Below are 15458 nucleotides of genomic sequence, written 5' to 3' on the forward strand. Positions count from 1 at the left end.
TTTGAAAAAAAAAGATTAAAGATAATTTAAAAAGAAGAGCCAGAAGCTGGAAATAACTCAGATGTCCCACCACAGAAGAATGGATACCAGAGACCTGGGGTGTGAAAGACTCGCAAGACTCAAAGAGAGGGGCATTAGATAAAATGTCCTACAATGGAGGGAGGGAACTTGTAGAGCCCACTTCCAGCAGAAAGACAGGGCATCAAGTGAGGGATAGGGTTGCCATCCCACAATCAAAACTCTGACCCATAGTTGTTCCTGTCTGAAAGAACTGCACGGATGGAAATGGAGAGGAGCCTGAGGAAAAGAAGGTCCAGCTGTTAGCATCCAGAACCTGCCTGCGACAGATATGTGGGCGGGTCCACAGACCTGTCACCAGGGCAACGGCGACCATATTCCCAGAATTCATTGGGTTCAGCTCCCACCTTTACCTACATTACTACGTCACTACACATATAAATATATGGGTACTTTCCCCCATCTCTCTCTCTCTCCCCTCCCTCCTCTCTCTCTCCCTTCACGCGCCGCGGTCCTCACCCCCCCCCAATTAAACTTCCAAAAACACAGAGCTGCTTGTATCTGGTGTCTGTGGACGCGCCGCCGCGAGCCAAACTTATCACCAGCAACAGGTCTAAAGTAGGGACCAGCTCAAGGGGAAGTCTCACGACTTGACCCTATTAGTGAGACTATGAAGCACTCACAAAAAGGGACCTAACATCACTGCCCTGTGAAGGACCCAACAAGCAGCTGAAAGAGTCAGAGGCAGATATTTGCACCTAACCAATGAACAGAAGCAACTGACCCCTGTTGTTGAATTAGGGAAGGCTGGAAGAAGCTGAGGAGGAGGGCAACCTTGTAAGAGGACCAGCAATCTCAATAAACCTGGACCCCTGAGATCTCACAGATACTGGAACACCAACCAGGCAGCATACAACAGCTGCTATGAGGCCTCCAACACATAGACTGCAGGGTCTGAGGACTGCAGGGTCTGAGTTTAATCAGAGAAGATGCACCTACCCCTCAAGAAACTGGAGGGCTCAGGGAGTTTAAAGATCTGGTGGGGTGGGAGTTGGGGGACAACCTCGTAAAGATAGAGGGTCAGGGAGGAGGTATGGAATGTGGTATGGGGGTGGACCAGGAGAGGAATAAAATCTGTAGTTTAAAAAAATAAACAAGCAATAAAAAATAAGAAAAATAACAATAAATAAGTAAAAGCAATAGTGCATGAAAATGAGGCCAGAAAGTCAAGCAGGCTTATGGCACGACTTCCCTGGAAAGCTAACCCTGAATAGCCCAAGGAATGCCTCACTCTCAGACTTACATGTGGAGTCACAAACAGGCAGTGCACACCAGGTCGCCCAACTGTGATTAGTTTTTCATTTCTTGCAGTCACTGTTGATTCCAGAAGGAATGTTCCCAGGGTTTCTATGCATGGCTTCTCTTACAAGCCTGATACCCGAACAAAAATGAGGGGAAGAGCCAAATGGGCTATGACCGTGAAACTGAAAATCAAATCCAAGACAAAACAAAACAAAAGGATGAAATTCCAGAAAAGCCAAGTGTTGTCAGTCAACCAAAGATGCTTTGAGCGAGCCAGAGATTCCAGCCACCTTTGGCTTCAGAATCATTTGGAAATCTGACCTGATCCTCCTATACATAAAGATGAAAAGGCTCTTTGAGCCACAATTAGAGACAAAAAGCACACATGCCTACTACCTAATTTCAAGTGTTTTACTTGAACTTGCCGTATTTTAATTCTAAGTTACATTCATCTAAGGCTTCAAAGGAACAAAGAATTAAATTTAGTAACTATTGACTACAAACTAAAGAACTGACCTATTTGATGCCCTATAACCTGCTGCTCTGCTCCCCATTGGACAATCACATGAGGCCCAGATGAATAAAGGTCTCACGGATCAGCTCAAAGGGCCACTCTACAAACCCTTGCTGTTTCCACAGTTCTCTGTGGCTTCTCTAATTTGTATCAATGAGTTTGTCCAGTTACTAGGGGGGAAAAAATTACTGGCCATGTCTCTTTTAACACAAAGTCAAGCTAAAGATGATAATATATATTTCTTTTTTTTTTTTTTTTTTGGTTTTTCGAGACAGGGTTTCTCTGAGTAGCCCTGGCTGTCCTGGAACTCACTTTGTAGACCAGGCTGGCCTTGAACTCAGAAATCCACCTACCTCTGCCTCCCAAGTGCTGGGATTAAAGGCGTGCGCCACCACCGCCCGGCTGATAATATATATTTCTATATCTGTTCAGTGACCCAAACAGTAAAAAGAGAAGAAAGGGGATGTTTTAAATATATGCATTCAAGGACCAAGAGACTGAGAGGACATAAATGTAGCAACATGTTAGAAACTACAAAGCAGATGGATGACTGATGGGGAAGGGTAACTAAAGGATGCTGAGCTGTGGAAGAGCTGGGCAGGTAGGTTGATTGATGCTGTGCGTGTCCCCAGACAGTAGATATTAGTGGCCCTTCTAGAAATGGGAAAACTCACAGACTAACAAAACAGGAGAAAACAAAACAAAACAAAAGCAGGCTCATTCCCTTATACTCCACCTTTATTTAGGAATGAATTACACCTGGATGGTTCATCCTTCCAAGGGGGCCAATTAAAGTTTTGTGGCCCTAGTGTAATAGGAGACACAGATAAATATGAGACATCCATCCCCTGAACGATTATATAATGGGAATGCCTGGTGACTGTTTTGAGGCAGTCTCCTTCCTATCTAAATCTTAGAACAATGTTACATCCTCAGAAAGCAGGAAGGAAAGAGACTTGGAGACTCTAACTGGTTCCGTAGTACACAGTGAGTCCTCACCTGGATCTCCCTTCGTGGAACACCTGTCTTTGCACTTGTATAGCTGTGCCTCAGGTCCTTTAGTTTTCTGGCTTTGCTATAGAAAGTCCAGTTGCCCAAGGTCACCCTCTCTCTGAGACGTCACACATGTATCATTGGCTAGTCACTGTCCAAGCTGGGTTCCAGCCCAAAAGGGGACACTGGGCAGTGATGAACAAAGCTCCCTTCATATTCTGCCAGGGTAGCTTGCATGATGGTTTCATGTGGCTGCAGCAGTCTCTGACTCCTTCTTTCTATCAAAGTATTGCTGTCTAAGGAATGTCTTATCCCTAGTTTTGATTTGGTGTTTTCTTCTAGAGAAACTACAAAAGTCCCACCCAATGAAGAGCTAAATACAATAGGAGTTTCCTAAAGATAAAACCAGACAGAACATTCTACCGTGAAATCCACAGCTGAGGAGTCTAGGGGACACACTCAAGCTTCCTGTCAGCTTCATAGGGTGACCCTCTTAATGTGTGTCTGGGACTCACCCCATTTAATATGAGACATCCAGGTATAGTTCAACAACTTAGGGAAGTCTTTAACTTTGGCAGTTAAATGCAAAATGATAAGGCTGTGTGAAATATTCCTATCAAGAAAAGATACAGTACCCACCAGCCAAGCATGAAGCAAAAACATATTCTAGAACCATTAAAATCTCCTGGAATTTAAAAGGATGCAACTGGTAAGATGAGTATAAAAATATTTAAAGGTTTTAAAGGTGAAAACAGTAGGGAATGTATGTGGGGAAAAACAGTAAAAACAAATACAAAATAATCCAAACAAAACGAAACAGGAAAATAAAGAAGAAAATAATTTTTGAGCCTGAGTTCTTGAGATACAAAATACCAGTGACATCATCAATTCTAGAACAAGAAAATAGAAAAATAATAAAAGAAAAATATAAAATGAAAATTTGAAACTTCAGGACTGGAGCGATACGTCAAATGGTTAAGAGCACTGGTTGGTTGTTTTTCTTAGAAGCCAAGTTTATTTCCCAGCACCAGCGTGGTGGCTCACAACTGTCCCTAACTTCAGTTCTGTGGTTTCCATGGGTAATATGTATGCAAGGTGCCCAGACATATATGTGGATAGAATACCCATTCACAGAAAAATAATAATAAATATTTTCTAACATTAAATGTTTGCAGAATGCAAGATGCCTACAGTGGACTACACAGAGACAAGTCACTGACATTTATGAACCATCCTATGTATGGTATCTGTGATACCACAGCAAAATAAAGGCCATGCACCAATCCTGACTTAGTCTTATACACTGGATAGAGCATTAGACCGCTGCTCTCAGCAGTACACAAGATATGATTCCTAGTTAGAATCTCTTCCTAAGGTAGGATGGATGCATGATGCTTTTTGACCCTGGACCCTCTGCAGAGAAATTGCTCTTATTTTCTTCCAGGAAATTTGTGCTAATTTATTTATTTATTTTTATTTGGGTGCTTTGAGTGTTAAAAAAAAATCTGTTAGTAATTTATTAGGTATTACACACACACATAAACACGGACACACACAGATTCGAGTTTGTACAAGATTACCATTATAAAAAAAAGTGTCACCTTAGAAGGATGGTGAAGGGAACCCTGATGCCTGTGTCCCTGTAATGCCTGTGTCCCCACAGCTCATAAACAGAGACAGTCTTCTTCACTAAAATAAAGTTGAAAGACCCTTTCATGTCTCAGATAAAATGAGAGGAAAAGACAGACTTAGAATTGCCTACCAAGACATGTAACAAAAGAAACAAACAAGGAAAGGCACTTTTTAACTTCAAGCAAAAGTAAACATCTGTGCAGGAAAAAAATGTAGAACAAAGATGTCCTCAATAGTTTATACATTCTGCCATGAGCTACACTGATAGTTAAATGCATAACATCCCACATATAGGACAGTACTCCAAAAAAGTTCCAATGAACCTGGAAAATTCCCATAATTCATTCTTATTCCTGCCATTTCCCCATGTTTAGATCTGTGGTCATACATAAATGTCATTTGCATCAGGTTAGAGTTGTCAAAAATATTCAGCTCAGTAGTGTGCTACACTGGTTTGTAGCCTAGAAGGCATACTCCCAGCCATGTAACCTGAGTGTAGTATAGGCTATACCATCAAGCAGGCCTTCTGGAGCTCTGCACTACGTAACTCTCTAATGATGCCTTTCTCGGAATGTATCCCCATGAAGGGACACATTACTGTATATATTTACATCTGGTCATTTGAATATATAAATATGCAAATATAAATTAGCATGTTTTGATTAATTAAGCTCTAAAACGCTTACTGTAATTAGATAAATAGGAGAGCAGAAACAAGGGAAAACAGTGTTTTACATGTCTGTGGTGACAGTTTGAGCAGGAAATTGAACTCACCCTTTGGTTCCTATAGTTAATGGAAAACAAATAAAATATGCAACTTAAAAAATAATGCTCAGAGATATGGAGAGGATACATTAAGAGAAAAGGGCTACCAGATTTTTAATGGCTGTTTCCGGGACCTTATAAATAGAAGGGTACAAAACCCAACCTCTTGATTTGTTTGAATAAGCCTTGGGCTTATCTGACTCTAAGTCCTGTTCATGGACCACTTTAATGGAAACAGAAAGTAAGTTTTAGGAAGAGTGGAGGTAGCCTGACTCCCCTCAAGACCTGTATTAAGGTGAGTTAGCCTGCCATGGTCCCCCAAGACCTTGTCCTCAGTAAGCTCTTGCTGGGGATCTTAAAAGCTGCTGAGCCTGGAAGATGGTGATAGAGGAGTCAGACTCCTCTAGCAAAATGACCAGCTTGTAAAAAAAAGGAGAATCTACTGCAGGTGGAGTAGGCAGAGTAGCAGAAAGGAAGCAAAAATTACCCAACAGGCCTCACAGAAAGGCTGATGCCAATGGCTGTTGGGGGTGGGTTGCCAGTGTCAGTTTAGAGGCAGATGTTCCAAACAGTTGCCAACGTTATGTGGGCAAACTTATCCTGAATGTTTCTGGCCGGACTTTTGTGCTCTCCCCTTATCTGTTGTCAGTGTTTGGTAAGGGTTTGGACAGATCCTCGCATCAGGACAGTCACCCGGCTCAGCATTGCTCTAGTGTGGAGGGACAGGAGGGAAATGTGCACTCAGAGGGCCAGCACCTTGTGACCCACTGCAATCATGCCTCTTATGCTTTGTCTGAAGTAGGACAACAATAGGGATCCCTACAGCTTCTAGGGTTTGCTCTGGGCAATAGAAAATGATGCATTTTTTTTCCCTACCACTTTCTGCTTCTCCCAGCGGGTATTTGAAGTAAAGAGACCTATGGGAGGGAACTTAAGCATTTTTCCCTAGGTGTCGGCCTTTCTAAAAGTGAGTATAGCCAGATCTTATGGCACAATCTGGATCCCAGTCTCTTGGGAGGGTGAAGCAGAAAGAGAGGCAATTCCAGGCTTGCCTGGGAGGGGATATATCTCAGTGGCAGAAGATATTCCTAGCGTGCTCCAGTCCCTACAATCAATTCCCAATGCTGATAAGTCAACAGTCAGGCTATGTAAGTGACTAATAAATTTAGGAAAAGCCTTGGGTTAAACCTGAAAGATACACTTTAAACCATGATCTAAGAGGAGAAATTTAAAGAAAATGGTTTTCACACACACACCAAAAAAAAAAAAACAAAAACAAAAAACATTAGCATGTTTTCTAAAAAAATTCCACTTGTGTTTTCCAGAAAAGAGGACTGAATCCTCTATGTGTGCCTCTGGAACTAGAGAAAAGAAAAAAATAGAAGAAAATGGCTATAGAAAAAAAAAAAACAGTTCTTGGTAAGTAAAATTAAGCTGGATATAATAAATAAGTATAATAAGGCTATAACATTTCCTGTGCCTGAGAATGAAGAAGGAAATTTAGGGAGAGTAATAGTTTATGCTGTACCTATGCAACAGGGATGCCTGGATGTGTGCCCCCTTGATATTTCTTAAATCTGCATTCTAAACATTCTCATAATGGTGTACTTCAGAAAATGTAAACAAAGGTGGAAATTAAGAGATGGTGGGAAGGGAGGGTTGTGAGCTAGAGAACAGGTATGTACTGGCCTTTAAAAGGGTGTCTGGAGTTTGAGGCAGGGTATCAGAACTGCCTCATGTATACGTAACAAGGATTTGAGTCCATGTGTGTAGATGGTAAAGAAAGGGATATACGGCAAGAGACATTAGAAATAGAAAGCATCACAAGGAACTGGTCTGTTAACCACCAAGCATGTTGGAAGTGGCTGTTATCTCTTAACCATGGACTTCCCTCTATGCTTTGCTTTGCAGATGAAGTCACCAACTCATTTCTCAGTACAGGGGGATAAGAGGTGCCCTGCCAAAGCATGGACTCTCCTGCAATACATGCCTGCAAGAATGCTCAGGTGCTTGGTCTTGACAAGTGTGGTTCAAAAGGGAATTCTATTTCATTTATGATTCAGAGGCTATGTGTGTGATTTAAGGGAAGAAAAAAAAAAAGACTGAGTTGTCAAAAATTCTGAAAAGTGTTTGAAGGTTAAACCTACAAAGCAGGAAGGAAGAAACTAGAGAGCATGAGGAAACATTGTATTTGTCTTGTGCCAAGGATGGACTCAACCCAGAACACACCCAGTTAAGTAGGGTCACTCTAAAGTTCTTGCTGGCTGGTCAGAACTTTCTGTGGCAGGCCCCCAGCTCTCAGAGATCCTTCTGTCTCTGCCTTCTGAGTGCTGAAAGTAGAACTTTCACACCAGGAGTAAGATCCTAGGGACTGTAGACAACTGTGTCTTCTGCTAACATAGGGTCCATGGTGCAGATAATAAACTGAGTATTTGGGATCATCACTGTTTCTTTTGCCAATCCACAGGTTTTCTGTTCCCACAGGACTTCCACTAGAAGCAGGACATGTATGGGCAGAGACTGAAATGGTTATACTGACTTTGGGCCCAGCAGAACCACATTTGACTTTGTGTAGTACTGGCTCATCTTAATGAAAAATGGTGAGGTTAATTGCATTTCTTCCAAGGGGTCTTTGACAGACTTAAGTGAATGACTACACATAAGTGCTTTGAAGGATAGATGATCCAAGCAAGGCTTCTCTTTGCCTTAGGCATTAATATTGTGTTTAGAGGCTATTGGTGGGATTCCCAAACAGAACTACAGGGCCATAACTCAGACTCTGGAAATTGTTGCTATATAGACATCATCTTGGATGGGAAAAAAAGAGAACATGAAAGAAAGTGTTGCTTGACAAATGGACAGCATGGGGGTGAGTCAGGTCCAAATTTCAGAGCTGGATAAAGGTCTAAAAGTCCTCTTTCTTGCATCCATAATTGAGAAAGAATTTCACTCTAAAGTTCTTGCTGGCTGGTCAGAACTTTCTGTGGCAGGCCCCCAGCTCTCAGAGATCCATCTGTCTCTGCCTTCTGAGTGCTGAAAAGTAGAACTTTTGAAGTAAACTGGAGGACTCCCCAGGACTATACTTTGTGTTAAGTGTCCAGCTCCCTGGCGAGCCCCAACCCAGGTATCATTCTTTGCTGAAATTTCTCACATGCAGAGAAAAGACATCGGAAGGCACACACTAGGATTTAGAGCAGCTGTTCTAGCATCTGTGACCCAAGCAAACATTAGCATCAGGTCCATTCTTGTCTTCTGATCAGCTCCAGCCTCTTCATCCTAGACAGCTCTTGCGCACTGTCCTGTTCTCTCCATGTGTCCTACTCCTAATCCTTATAGCTGTGACTGTGACCTTCAAGAGAGGTAGTATCTCTACAGATGCCTTCAATAGTGGGTTCAAGTGGAACCTAAGCCAGTGTCTAAGTGGAACCTAAGCTTAGCTTGTATGTGCAAGGTAATGCACATACAAGCTAAGCACTGCTGAGGCTTCCCAACATCCCTCAGAAACCAAGAAAAGACAAAGACAAAGCAGAACCATACCAACCTCTGGATTCCATAGTTGAGACTTGTAGAACTCTGAGGAAAACTAAGACTCAGAAGAAAAACTGATATACTGTGATAGGAAATTTATGTTATTATATAGTTATCAGGATTTCAGGTCTGGCTCCTGTACATAGCATTTTATCTCTGTAAAACAGGAAGCGAAATGCACACTGTGCAGAAAAAGCTCATTATTTTCTTTCATTTCAATTTTTATTGTTCTTCTATGGGTAAATCTTGGAAATACTGTGGTCCTCATGAGATTTAACATAAGTATGGTGTGTTTCATACCTGATAGTTCTAGAGAATGGACAGAGAATCTGAGGAGAGGCATTAGAAGCCAGAGATGAAGAAATGAATAACTTTAAAATAATAAAAAGGACACAAATAATCAGAAAGAAACATCTCAAAATACAGAAGCTTCAGTACTGGTTTGAGGCAGTAGGTTTGAACACCAGCTTAGTAAAATCCACTTCAATGGGGGTGAGTCAAGCCAATGCCAAGTCTGACCTATATATCATCATTGTGAAGAAGCATACTGATTTAACAAGAGATTTCTGGAAGGAGCAGGAGTGTAGAATTAAGCCCTCATCAGGTGCCCATGCAGGCTGCAGCGTCTTAGAGTGGCAATGCCAGCCTTTTTGTCACCGTCCTCTCAGTTGAGGACACGTGGGAATAGGAAGGCATGGCCAGCTAGGAGACACACTGTCAGTTCCTTATGGAGGAGGCCTTGCTGGAGAACCATAAGGGTCCACTGACAAGTGTTAGGCCTTACAGGAGTCTCTTCCCAAGTGCTTACTCCATCTTGCCTCCTAGTGAAGTCTACAGAGCAGCAAGAACAGCCAGCCTCTCTGGAACCTTCCAAAGTAACAAAGGAGGATTCGTTCTTTGGGTGAGAGGGTCCTCATGAGTCAGTGACTGAGTATACCCACTGAGGGCTACATCTCAGTTCTGGCACATGCTCACACCTGCCTCTTGTCAGGACAGGCTTCTTTGTAGCCAGCACGCAAGGCAAGGCCTTATTCCTCATTCTGCTGCAGGGTGAACTCCTCTAAGAACCAGCCCTCTAAGGGAGGGCCCTAAGAAGGCCCAGAGAAGCCATGGGCTCCCTTGAGAAAACATGTTCCAGGAGAAGTGGCCTTTGAAGTTTGTAGTTAATAGACACCAACCTATACAGAAGTTTTAAAGTATTGACAAAGAACCACAATAAATATTCTACATTTGTGCCCCAACACACACACACACACACACACACACACACACACACACACACACACAAGAGCTCACACATACACACATGACAAGGCTTGTGCAAAAAAAGTCAAAAGGTTTTGAGAATTACTGTTTATTTTATGAATTTTAACTTATTTGGCTCTCAATCTTTGTCAATTGTATAGGTTCTAGTTTTTCAACAGTTTGGAAAATTATGGAATTCCGACTTCCACGTCATCCCTGAGATAAAGTATTCTTTCTCTCTTGGAAAGACAGGGGGACATTGGAAAAATGAAAGACATCCCCTTACCAAGTATTTCCAAAGAGAAAGAAATTCATATTCGAGGAACCTCAAGAATGTGAGAAGGAAAAAAAAAAGGCTGTGTACCCTAAACACATATACAATAATTTAAATGGTAGGGTGTAATTTCAGGACACCAAAATGTCTGTGTGTATCCCTGGGTTTGATTTCTGTCTTTGTTTATCAGTTTGTTTGTTTGTTTGTTTGTTTTTCAAAAATAAGATCTGGCTCACTATGTAGCCCAAGCTGGCCTAGAATAAAGCGCTCTTTACTATTAAGAAAATATGACCTTCTTGTGTAGTCTAAATACTCTTTTGTTGCATTTGTTTAATTTGAGTAAAAGGATTTTACTGTTATTATCAGTTTGGCTTGATAATTACGCATTATTATTGATTAGCATTATTGCTGAATACTCAACCCCATGCCAAGCAGCTGTCTCTCTGCCCCTGCCTTCCAGGAAGGTTAAACAAAGTACAAGGTCAGTGCCCCAGACTGATTTGCCACAGCAGATGCTCCCTACAGACACTCTTGCTGGACTGAGGACCCACCATGTCTCCTCTGGCTACTGTACTGCTGCTCTGGGGTAAGATGTCCTGGTTCCTAGAACCTCTGGGGCAGGTGTGGTATGAGTGGAGACTCACACTCTCTGTCTCTACAGGTTTCACTCTGGGCTCAGCAACTGATGAAGCCACCTGTACATTCAGGGATGCCATGAAAAACAGTGAGCATATGTTATGGGTATCCCCTTTCGTGACAGCAGCAAGCTAACCTTGGCTCCTTTGCACTCCAGATACTACCAGTAAACCTATGCTATGGGCAGACCTTTAATCCTGCTAGAACCCTTGACAAGTCTGACACTGACTTGTAAGGTCCATGAGGCTACCAAAACCTTCCAGCTGCTCATAATGGGATGTTCCAGGAGCTTGCCATATTGCTATACCTTCCACGTCATACCCATTCCCTCTGGGAGCAGTTACAAGTAACAATAGGGGCCTCTACTACTGCTATGGCTACTCTGGTAGATGGACAGAGATGAGCAATCTTGTGGAGGTGACAGGGACAGGAAAGCAGGACCCTTATGGGGCCAGGGGGCAATGGAGGGAAGAAGATAGCAGCGCCTCCATCCATGTATCTCATAGCCTCAGTTTGCACATCTGTCAATTGGGGGGGCTTTATGCTGTCCCCAGATGCTTATGGATAAGTCCTATAGAGTGATGGAGACAGCCAGTACCCTTTCTCTTGCTCTGATCTCCACCCCTACCTTTGCCTCCCTTATATCTTCTGAATCTGGAGTCCACAGTCTCCTCAAGTGAGACTGAAGCACTCACCGATTCTGTTCTTCCTCCAACCACACAGATACCTTGCCCAAGCCCAAGCTTTCTGCTGATCCTGTGCCCTGGATCACACCTGGCCTGAGCACGTTCCTGCAGTGCCAGGGGAGAGTGCAGGGCGTAACCTTCCTGCTGAGGCGGGAAGGCGATGATTTCCTGGAGGTAGCTGAAAAAGATGGTTTTCTGGAGGGAGCTGGACCTGATGGTTTCCTGGATGTAACTCAGGCAAGATACAAGGAACGAGCGATTTTTCTAGTCCACCAGCCGGGTAACTACAGTTGCAGCTATCAGACTCACAGAGAATGTGCCTCCTCTAAGCCCAGTGATATTGTGACCATCAAGAAGTATGGTGAGTGTTGGACTCCAGCAATGCAAAACTCTCCTTAAGACTTGGTGCATAGTGTCCAAAGATGAGGCAGTTGCTCCTGAGCTGTCACTGGAGGTTTGGGGCCAGACAGAGGGTAGTAGTACCCTATAAAGCAGGGTCTCCTAGACTCCTCACTCAGGAATCTTCTCTGCCTTGCAGTCACACCACTGCCGCCCGTGCTGACTTCTTCAGAAAGTTACATAGTGGAGCCACCCCAGATGGCCCAGATGACCCTTTTCTGTGTGGCTCCTCTGGATGATGTTGAATTTCAACTGAGGCAGGGAAAGCGTGAGATGAAGGTCCCTATGGTCAGCTCCAGCCCAGAGCAAGTCAGCTTCTATCTGAAACTGTCAGATATGGGTGACCAGAGCCCTTTCACCTGCCGATACCGTCTAAGCAGCATGACAGCTTGGTCCGAAGACAGTAAACCCTTAGAGCTAATGTTGAGTGATGGTAAGCCTCAGAGCTGAGCTGCAGGTCAGGGTAGACTAGAAGGGCATAGGTGGGACACAGAAGAGAGCAGGATGGGGACCCCTAAGCAGAATCTCCAAACCTGAACAAATTATCCAGTCAGTTTCAGTTTCCCAAGCTTCAAAAAGGACAGTTAATACAATAAACTTGAGACCTGTGAAGAATTGTACCACCTCAAGGAAGTCAGGCACAGACCTTAATGGAAAACACTTCTCACGGATCCTAGCAAGAATAGTGTAGACTTGATGCCCGCACAGGGTTTGCCAAGGCTAGGAGGTTGAGGCATAGTATTAAATATGGTGGTACTGCTGGCCTTCAGAAGCAGATGGGGGGAGGGAAAGGGACAGGGGGAAGGGGGGAAGAGAGAGGGAAAGGGAGAGGGAGAGAGAAAGAGAGCTAGGAGATCATTTTAGACAAAAGATTTAGTCAAAGCACAGGCTGAACCAACCACTCATGGGTATCTTGCCATGCCTTCAGCCTGGGTCAATGTGTCTGATCTTCTGCAGAAACACTACCAGCACCACTGTTCACTGCAGAGCCATCAGCGAAACAGAGCTTTGAGCCTGGTTCGACGGTGCAGCTTCGATGTGCCGCACCTACTGGCCTACGCATTAAGGCTGGCCTACGCTTTGGCCTGCATCTCGAAGACTTGGATGAGCGCAGCCTGCTCGAGACAGTGACGTCTTCTGGTCATGAAGTTGTCTTCCAGCTGCAAAACCTCTCAGCCATAGACGCTGCCAGCTACAGCTGCATCTATACTGATCTGGCACCACCCTTCTCAGGATCTGCTCCCAGCGATCTTGTGACTCTGATGGTGAATGGTGAGCAGAGCATAGCCACGTGGATAGAAGCCCAGTGGGGTGCTAGATAAGGGGGCAGAGGTTCTGCGCTGTGACCCTGTGATGGGCCATCCTTTCTGGGTTGTGCCTTAATGAGGTATTGGTTTTTGTGGTCCTTGATGAATGCGCCTCCTGGCAAGGCATGGGACTCTGGTATGTTTCTCAGAGCCTAAACTGGCAGGATGTTCAGGAATGTTAGGATTCGGGATTTTAGTGTTCAGGTACACTTTTCTGTGATGCATGTGTGTCAGCCCCACTTACATCAATGACTGCCTAGTCTGGCCTGGGACTGTCTCCACAGGCTTGAGCTAATTTGTAACTTTATAGAGCCCTTGAGTTCCTGGGGTCTATTTGTTCCTCTGATTTCCTCATCAAGATCTCCGAGTCATCCAGGCGGAGATTATGCAGAGCCTCCAGCCAGGCTTCATTTTGACCTCAGACCTTTGAACTGTGCTTCTGCCAGAAGCAATTTCCTAAAAGGTCTCTTCCCCTCTCTGGGGAGCTAGGGAAGCCCTGGAACAGGTCAAAGCCTAGGAGATTCATAGCCCTTGTGATGCTGGGGTTGGACATCTAGAAGAGATACAGACATCATTAAATGGGTACCCAAGTAGCCAGGTGCCAGGAAGATTCCTAGTGTGCAGTGCAAAAGGAGCCAGAGTAAGCTTACCATAGGGCCTCACAGGAAATGTCCCCAACTGAATACTATCCCTCACACACCTCCAGAGCCACCTCCACCACCAAAGCTCCAGGCTCTATGGACAGGTAAAGTGCCTGCTGGTTATGATGTTGTTCTACGCTGTGAGACTGATGTACCTGGGGTCACCAAGGAGCTGCTACGTGATGGCAAAGTTGTGCCCCACAGGGTACTTCGAGTACTGAACAACTACAGTGACCTGGGGCTGCATTTTGTGGGTCCCCAACATACCGGGAACTATACCTGCCGTTATATCGTCTGGTGGCCTGAGCCTGTCTACTCAGAGCCCAGCAACCCCGTGGAGCTCCTAGTGGAAGGTATGGCTTCCAGAACAGTGGTTAGGTTTTGCCTCTTGGTCTTTGCTGGACTATGCATTCAGTTAATCTTGTGATCTAGCCTGGTATGCAAAGGTCCTGTGGCAATTTGCTGAGTCAAGTCAACTACTTCTTTGTCTAGGAAACTGATGTAGCTGCAGACACAGAACCAAATGTTGTTCTCAGAACAAGTGGAAGACAGACGGGCAGAACTCCTATTCTTCCTGCTGCAAGATATATTTCCCTCAAACTCCCTGTGCTTAATAAAGGTCAAACAAGTGTTTGTTTAAAGCATGTATTCCATTTGTGGGTCTTGGGAAGGTGGGAGAGGATGTGCTTTCAGGACTGGGATCCCGTGTCTTTAAAGAGGATCAAGTCAGGATTGGATTTTAAGGAGAGAAGACTGACGGCCTGGTCTTTTCCCTACATCTTTCAAGGTCCCCTTCTCTTGCCCTCCTGTGTCTGGCTGTCTCATAGCTCCCAAGTACTTCCTCCCCTTCCAGCAGATGTGGACATCCAGCTTGATCCTCTAACCAAGCCTATCTTAGCTTGGAAGGGTCTGTCTCCATACTAGCAGTAGGTTAGAAACAATCCATTAAGTGTTCTGGCTGTGTTTTTATTTTTTACAGTTTTGCTCTGACGGATGGCATCAGGGTGTCTCCAAATCAACGCATTATCTGAAATGACTCAACTAGAAAAAAACAAAACAGAAAAACATCTTCAGAGCTAAACCAATCTTTTCTTCCCTTCAGGCCTCAGTGGAGCCTGAGACTGAGGCCTGAAGAGTTGATCCCTGAGGCAGAACCAGGACCCTCAGCTCAAAACCAGACTGCCTCCCTTACATATATATCTCACCCATCCATCCCCTGATGCTTCTGGTCCCCACAATGCACTCAGAAATACTCCATGTCTCTCTGTGACCACTGTTCCTTCAGTGCCTTTGTTTGGAGGGCCCTTCCTTTCCCTTACACCTCTTAATTGGATATTAAAATACCAACTCATGTTTCAAACCTGAAAAAAAAAAAAATCATTTCATTCATTTATTTTTTTTCCCAATGAATTCTAATTGGAAGTTCAGAATAATCCAGAGCTCAATTTTGTTAGTGGTGATGGCAAAGATGAACAATATGTGGTCCCAGTTCTTAAATAATATACAGTCTAGGGCAGG

The 15458-nt window shown here is 44.1% G+C and overlaps 1 protein-coding gene across 1 annotated transcript in view; it reads left to right on the plus strand.

Annotated features, from left to right (window-relative positions):
- Positions 1–15059, plus strand: part of LOC116081584 (alpha-1B-glycoprotein-like) — a 59027-nt gene extending 43968 nt beyond the window's left edge. The window contains exons 3-8 of the mRNA XM_031358121.1: positions 10933–10995; positions 11631–11954; positions 12132–12425; positions 12950–13264; positions 14006–14293; positions 15043–15059. Of these exons, the coding sequence (XP_031213981.1) occupies positions 10933–10995; positions 11631–11954; positions 12132–12425; positions 12950–13264; positions 14006–14293; positions 15043–15059 (1301 nt within the window). The remainder of the gene's footprint in view (positions 1–10932; positions 10996–11630; positions 11955–12131; positions 12426–12949; positions 13265–14005; positions 14294–15042) is intronic.
- Positions 15060–15458: the final 399 nt, after the last annotated feature.

This window comes from Mastomys coucha, unplaced genomic scaffold (genome assembly GCF_008632895.1).
Source record: "Mastomys coucha isolate ucsf_1 unplaced genomic scaffold, UCSF_Mcou_1 pScaffold7, whole genome shotgun sequence".
NCBI classification, from domain to species: Eukaryota; Metazoa; Chordata; class Mammalia; order Rodentia; family Muridae; genus Mastomys; species Mastomys coucha.